General features: G+C 48.8%; 1 protein-coding gene across 1 annotated transcript in view; it reads left to right on the top strand.

Annotated features, from left to right (window-relative positions):
* The first annotated feature begins 4065 nt into the window (after positions 1-4065).
* Positions 4066-8064, top strand: part of LOC139234800 (tetraspanin-15) — a 319258-nt gene continuing 315259 nt past the window's right edge. The window contains exon 1 of the mRNA XM_070865490.1: positions 4066-4329. Within this exon, the coding sequence (XP_070721591.1) occupies positions 4237-4329 (93 nt within the window). The 5' untranslated portion in view covers positions 4066-4236. The remainder of the gene's footprint in view (positions 4330-8064) is intronic.

The raw sequence follows: 8064 nt of genomic DNA, 5'->3' as shown, positions 1-8064 counted from the left end.
CCAAATGCCAATTAATTTTGTTGCGATTATTGTCTGTAAAAGTTCCCCCCATCACCGACGTTAGACTGACTGCCCTGTAGTTGTTGCATTTACTTTTTTAAACAGGAGTGTAACATTTGCAATCCTGCAATCCTGCAGTCCTCTGGCACTGCCCCCATATCGAAGGAGGACTGGAAGATTATCCACAATTCCAACCCGTACATCCCTCAGGAACCGAGGATGCATCTCAGCCATCCGGGAGACTTTACCACCTTGGGGACTGCCAACCTTTTAAGTCGCTCCGCTTTACCTATTTTTGTAGAAATGGTCAAGGCCCATAATTCAGGACATTGCTCAGGCTGAGCCAGGAATAGAGAGGACAAGGTAGGCCAGGACCTGGGGATTAGATGAAGCCTTGCTTGGGTTTCCAAAGTCTCTGGATTATAGGAGGAAGGGAAAGGGGATTTACAGTTTTGAGGTCCAGTAAAGAATGTATCAGTTTTGACCCTTGAGGGGAAGTTGCTAAAAGTTCCAGAAAAGCGTACACCTAACTTCCTCTTTTAGATGATAATCGACATGTCATAATTTTCTGTTTGTATCACAGACTGAACCGCCGGCTGTTGAACCAGCTCTGTGCCAGCAGTTACCAATAGCAGCCACCAGAGGACGCCAATGCTAGTTGTCAGTGATGTTCCTTGTGGATGGACCTCCTCATTCTCCTGGGAATTGCTAGGGTTACATGGGATGCTCTACTTTCACATCTGATCATTGAATTAAGCCCATCTGAGAATGAGGAGATACTTGTCATTGCTGCTCAGCAAAGGAGATCAAATAGTCAATGGGGATGAGATATAAAATTCCCCCTTAAAGCACTGTAAGAATTGATAACCATTTAGTGGTTTATGCAAAGCCATCATGTTGATCTCCTGAACATACCCACGCGAGCCATGTGCACCAGGGCCTGTTCCCGACCATCGCCCAATCAGTTGAGCATCCGAGATGCCAGTCTAGATTAACTGGTTATTTATCACATTGCAATTCTGGGATCTGGCACTGTGCAAATTGGCCATCCAAGTCATAACGACAGCACATAGGAACATAAGAAATAGGAGGAGTAGGCCATTCGGCCCCTCGAGCCTGTTCCGCCATTTAATAAGATCGTGGCTGATCTGATCATGGACTCAGCTCCACTTCCCTGCCCGCTCCCCATAACCTTTGACTCCCTTATCGTTCAAGAATCTGTCTATCTCCACCTTGAATATATTCAATGACCCAGCCTCCACAGCTCTCTGGGGCAGAGAATTCCAAAGATTCACCACCCTTTGAGAGAAGAAATTCCTCCTCATCTCCGTTTTAAATGGGTGACCCCTTATTCTGAGACTATGCCCCCTAGTTCTAGATTCCCCCACGAGGGGAAACATCCTCTCTGCATCTACCCTGTCAAGCCCCCTCAGAATCTTATACGTTTCGGTAAGATCACCTCTCATTCTTCTAAACTCCAGTGACTATAGGCTCAACATGGAAAGCAATTCATTGGCTGTGAAGCACTTTGGGTTGTCCTGAGGATGTGATAAACTGCTATATAAATGTAAGACCATTTCTACGAGGAAATCTTTAAACACCAGATTAACATTTGGTGGGAGAATTAAATCCATGATTTTCACTCAATAGCCAAGGACACACGGGCTTACTCCACCAAGGCACTTACCGCTGAGCTCTGAGTCACACAGGAAATGGAGTCTGGTCACATGAGAACACAGGGGTTGCTGCAGCGTGATCATTTCCCACGTAATTATCAGTGTCCTGTCATCTCAGGAGTGCTGTGTCAGCTGTGGCTCAGTGGGCAGCACACTCGCCGCAGAGTCAGAAGGTCGTGGGTTCAAGTCTCGCTCCAGAAACCCTCGCACATAAAGTGGGGCTGACATTGACACTGCTAGGGGAGTGCTGCATTGTTTGAAATGTTGTCTTTTGGATGAGACGTTAAACCGAGGCTCCGAATGCCCTCTTAAGTTGACGTAAAAGATCCCATGGCACTATTTCGAAGAAGAGCAGGGGAGTTATCCCCGGTGTCCTGGCCAATATTTATCCCTCAATCAACATCACTAAAACAGATTATCTGGTCATTATCACATTGCTGACTGTGGGAGCTTGCTGTGCGCAAGTTGGCTGCCACGTTTCCCACATTACAACAGTGACTACACACCAAAAGTACTTCATTGGCTGTAAAGTGCTTTGAGACGTCTGGTGGTTGTGAAAGGCGCTATATAAATATTCTTTCTTTCATGTACTCTGTGGCTGACTCCTTGTCATTAAGTGCAGTCGGCACCTGTTTAGCACAGCTGATAGTCATATTTAAACACATTTTGAGGCTGTGTGGCTTCCCGCCATTTTTGAATGAACTGCTTGAAATTGGTAACCAATGTAAAAGTCCAGCTGTACCGAGCAAAATGTTGCTGAGCGATGTCGGGTGCAAATTGCAATCAGCCAATGTAGCGGGCGAACACCTAACGGTCGTATACAGGTCCAGCGGGCTACCCAATGCTGTATCCTGTGTCCCCGGGACCAGAACGGTGTATCATGAAGTGTTCCCACAGTTGACAGAAGTAGAGAAGCCGCAGAGTAAACGATCCCCGGAGAGCAGAGACACCTGTAGCGATACCCTTCCTCAGATCGGTTTAACATTGCAGGCACCTGATGGCATGAACCGCCACGGGCCAGAAACTGTAAACTGTGCCTATGCTCGCAGTCGGCTACCATCGCCCATCACCCGGGTGGAAAAGGCGCAGCCCACAGACCCACTCACCACCACGGCAATGCCCAAGAGCGAAGGGTCACACGCAATGGCTCCTCCGAACGGGACCTGGACCAGCCAGGATCCCAAACTAGAGAGTGCTCACAACGGTGCCCTCAAGAAAAGCGAGTCAGCAGTCCCCTGCGAACTGTTAGACAAGACAAGGCAGCCCCACTGTCGCTTAGATGAAACGCTCACTCGCTCAGACCGCTTCCCAGGGAGCAGCAGCGACACTGTGTAAACAAAAAGGACAGGGAGGTCAGACACATCAGCTGTCTTTGGGCCTGCCCGACACTAGGAGTAACGGCAAGAGCTCTGAGCTCCAGCAACTCGAGCAAAATGAGCTCACCTCGCCCACAGACCCACCAGCATGGGGCGCTGCTCCACCACCAGACGACCCGGATCTCATCCGGCCGTGCTGGAACTAGACAGTCCTTATGTACCTGTACTGATATACCTGTACTGATCATGTAAATGTACCACACAAAAAGAAACACAACTGTAATTCGCCCAACAAATGTACCAAGATGTAAATGTAAAACCCATGTGATGAACTTGAATGCAACTTGCGTGTAACGGGCCATTAGCATGATCTCTGTGTGTGGGGGGGAGAATGGAGTAGTCATGGACTCACAACCAGAAACCAGGGGGACCTCCACTGGCAACAAATCTCTCTACCAACCCACCCAAGCTAGACCCTCCAATGGTCAACCAGGAAGAGCAAAGCCCAGGTCACCGTTAATGTACCAGTCAATTTGCATTAAAGACTTGGGGGAAGTGATGTCATGTAAGTAGACCATGTATACTAACTGTATAGTCACATAGGTGTGACACCAGAGGGCACTGCGGTGGGAGACCTAAGGGTCACCTGTATAGGTGTGCAGGGCCCAGTCTAAAAGGCTTGTGTCTCACTCTGGTGTTACGATAAATGGGACTAATGTCACAACAGCTCAAGTACGATACTAGACCGCATGGAGCCATTCATAGAGTATTACAGACACAACAATCACATTGCTGTGTGTGGGAGCTTGCTGTGCGCAAATTAGCTGCCGCGTTTCCCACATTACAACAGTGACTGCAATCCAAAAAGATTGGGGAGGGAATGGGATGAAGGGCGGGAATAGTTGTCGAGATGGGAATAGTTCAGGTGCCCCATTGACTGAAAGCACTTTGGGAAGTCCTGAACTTGTGAAAGGCGCTACAGAAATGCAGTCCTTCCCTATTTGAGAGGCAGTTGGAGGCACAGGTCAGAGTGCACTGACTGAAGGAAGCCCAAGCCAAGGTTGGGAGCTAGGACCACACCTCCAACACAAAGAGCCAGAGACTGAGCACAGTCACACCTCGCTCTGCAAACACTGCCGCCGGCACCCGGTGGCTTTCGTTTTCGCTTTCCAGGCGGAAGCTGCAGCTCTGTCTGTCTTTGGGAGATCGGGACCGCGGGCAAGGCACACAGCAATCCCGGCTGGATGGGCGGACGCGACCTGCTGCGCCGCACGGGCGCCGATCCCGGATACTTGGTGCTCAAGCTTACGCTGGCGGTGTTCGCCACACTCTTCTGGGTAAGTGACAGTCCGCACTGAGTGAGTCAGAGAGTGAGAGTCCGCACTGAGTGAGTGAATCAGAGAGCGACACTCCGCACTGTAAGTGAATCAGAGAGTGACACTCCGCACTGAGTGAGTGAATCAGAGAGTGACACTCCGCACTGAGTGAGTCAGAGAGTGACACTCCGCACTGAGTGAGTGAATCAGAGAGTGACACTCCGCACTGAGTGAGTCAGAGAGAGAGTCCGCACTGAGTGAGTGAATCAGAGAGTGACACTCCGCACTGAGTGAGTCAGAGAGTGACACTCCGCGCTGAGTGAGTCAGAGAGTGACACTCCGCGCTGAGTGAGTCAGAGAGTGACAGGCCGCACTGAGTGAGTCAGAGAGTGACACTCCTCACTGAGTGAGTGAATCAGAGAGTGACACTCCGCACTGAGTGAGTGAGTCAGAGAGTGACACTCCGCACTGAGTGAGTCAGAGAGGGACACTCCGCGCTGAGTGAGTCAGAGAGTGACACTCCGCGCTGAGTGAGTCAGAGAGTGACAGGCCGCACTGAGTGAGTCAGAGAGTGACACTCCTCACTGAGTGAGTGAATCAGAGAGTGACACTCCGCACTGAGTGAGTGAATCAGAGAGTGACACTCCGCACTGAGTGAGTGAGTCAGAGAGTGACACTCCGCACTGAGTGAGTCAGAGAGGGACACTCCGCGCTGAGTGAGTCAGAGAGTGACAGGCCGCACTGAGTGAGTCAGAGAGTGACACTCCGCACTGAGTGAGTGAGTCAGAGAGTGACACTCCGCACTGAGTGAGTGAATCAGAGAGTGACACTCCGCACTGAGTGAATTAGAGAGTGACAATCCGCACTGAGTGAGTCAGAGAGGGACACTCCGCGCTGAGTGAGTCAGAGAGTGAGAGTCCGCACTGAGTGAGTGAATCAGAGAGTGACACTCCGCACTGAGTGAGTGAATCAGAGAGTGACACTCCGCACTGAGTGAGTGAATCAGAGAGTGACACTCCGCACTGAGTGAGTCAGAGAGTGAGAGTCCGCACTGAGTGAGTGAGTCAGAGAGTGACACTCCGCACTGAGTGAGTCAGAGAGTGACACTCCGCACTGAGTGAGTCAGAGAGTGACACTCCGCACTGAGTGAATCAGTGAGTGACACTCCGCACTGAGTGAGTCAGAGAGTGACACTCCGCACTGAGTGAGTCAGAGAGTGACACTCCGCACTGAGTGAGTCAGAAAGTCGGCAATGCACAGAATGGTGGCTCTCAAGGTGTTTGGGTCACGTGATGGTGCATTGGGTGGGCTGGCTCTGGATAGCAAGGAGCCAGACCTTTCGATTTCAATCCACAAGTTTTGGAGAGGGGGAACGTTGTTATTTTTAATCCTGACTTTTGCTCCTCCAGTTGGATTTGGTCCTTTGTTCAATTCCCCATTAAAGGGGAAGTCTCCGTGCGTTCTCAGTGGGATTTATTTTTGTCTGCAGACGTAATTTGAGCTCTTAAAGGTCAGGTTTTTCTTGCATCTTTTTAAGAAAAATGAATGAGAATACCTGTCACATCTCGATGTAGTTTGTTCTGAGTGTGGTTTTGTGTACTTTAGCTCCAGGAACAGTAGCTCAGTGGATATGCAAACATTGCTGAAAATGCCATTTAATTTAATATTTAAAACAAAAATTTAATTTTTTGAAAAATAAATGTAAATGTTTTAACAAGTTTAAAAATACACTTACCTTATTGCACAGTGTTTTAATGTGTAAATGATTGAAAACATTAATTTTAATGTTTTTTTAAAACTTTTACGCTGCTAAAAGCAGGTCATACACTTGTTTAACAGGCATTTTACGGACATTCGCTGGGCTGAAGTTGGGAGAATAGCCCAAGCCTCCGCCTGGGAATGCGATTTTCCCGGGGATCAAGGTGAAAACCCAGATCTTGCACGTGTACGCTCTTCCCTCTCGCAAATTACAGGCTGATCATTTAAAGAAAGTGGCATAAAATGTTCCAGTGCAGAGAAAACCATTCCACTCATCCAATCTGACCAGTGTCTCTGGACGAGTCACCGTGTCTAATTCCAGACACCGCTCACTCCTCCATAATTTTTTACTATTCCTGTATTTTTTGAGCAACCAAATTACAAAACCGTTCATTTAAATGGAATTTGTTTTATTTTTAAACTTGAGACGTGTCCTTAGAATCAAAGAAGGCCGTTCGGTCTACTTGTCGGTCCTTGCTACAACAAGCCAGATTGAATCCCACTGCCCTGCTTTCTCCCTCGCGCCCAGAGTTTGCCTCTGCTTCAACTGTTAATCCACGTTGTACCTCAACCATGCCCCATGGCAAACCATTCCACACTCCAACAATCCACTGTGTACAAATTACCCTCACCCACTCGACATTTGTTCTCACTGACTCCCCCGCCAGAGGAATTGCTCTTTCCCTATTCACTCGATCAGAACCCGTCAGAATTTTAAAAACCTTTATTAAATCAAACAATTTCATCCCAAAGGAGTGAGACTGAATGGCGAAGTGCCCCTAACCAGCCAACGTTCCCGATTCTCCGAGGGAGCCCTGCCGCAGTATCCAAGCGGGAGCCCAGGAGGAAGATCAAAGCCGAATCAAAGATGTCAGTGGAGGTGAAATATGGAGAAAATCGGGCCTGGTGTAAAGTGCGTTTCGCCTTACAATCTCAGCCCCAATATTTCATCATTCCTTGCATGAATTTTTTTTTAAATCACCTGAAAGGCATGGGACTTGTGAATGGATCCATGAACTACTTTCCAATCAATGCTACTCCCATCTTCCCAGAAAATTGGGGCCACAGGAACTCAGGATTATGGGCTTAAGGAAGTGTAGACAAGTTTATTTCAGTGGGGATGCTTCGGACTGTTACTCAATCATTTTGTTTATTCCTTCCTGGGATGTGGGTGTTGCAGGCATGGCCGGCATTTATTGCTCATCACTAATTACACAGGACTACAAGGATATACGGCCCAGAAACAGCCATTCGGCCCAACCAGTCCATGCCGGCGTTTATGCTCCACTCCAGCCTCCTCCCGTCTTTCCTCATCTAAATCTATCAGCATAACCCTCTATTCCCTTCTCCCCCATATGTTTGTTCAGCCTCCCCTTAAATGTATCGATACTATTCACCTCAACCCCTCCCTGTGGCAGCGAGTTCCACATTCTCACCGCTCTCTGGGTAAAGAAGTTTCTTCTGAATTCACTATTGGATTTCTGGGTGACTATCTTATATTGATGGCCTCTAGTTATGCTCTTCCCCACAAGTGGAAACATTCTCTCTCTATCCACTCGATCAAAACCTTTCATCATTTTAAAGACCTCTATTAGGTCACCCCTCAAGATGGTTCAAGAGAAAAAAGACCCAGCCTGTTCATCCTTTCCTGATATGTGTAGCGTTGAGAAGGTGATGGTGAGCCATCTTCTTGAACCGCTGCAGTCCGTGTGGTGAAGGTGCTCCCACAGTGCTGTTAGGGAGGGAGTTCCAGGATTGTGACCCAGCGACGATGAAGGAACGGCAGATATATTTCCAAGTCAGGACGGTGTGTGACTGGGAGGGGAACGTGAAGGTGGTGGTGTTCCCATGCGCCTGCTGCCCTTGTCCTTCTAGATGATAGAGGGCGTGGGTTTGGGAGGTGCTGCCGAAGAAGCCTTGGCGAGTTGCTGCAGTGCATCTTGTGGATGGTGCACACTGCACGGTGCGCCGGTGGTGGAGGGAGTGAATGTTGAAGGT

This window comes from Pristiophorus japonicus, chromosome 22 (genome assembly GCF_044704955.1).
Source record: "Pristiophorus japonicus isolate sPriJap1 chromosome 22, sPriJap1.hap1, whole genome shotgun sequence".
Classification (NCBI taxonomy): Eukaryota; Metazoa; Chordata; class Chondrichthyes; family Pristiophoridae; genus Pristiophorus; species Pristiophorus japonicus.
The sequence above is the reverse complement of the archived record's forward strand: the minus strand, read 5'-3'. Positions and strand labels throughout refer to the sequence as shown.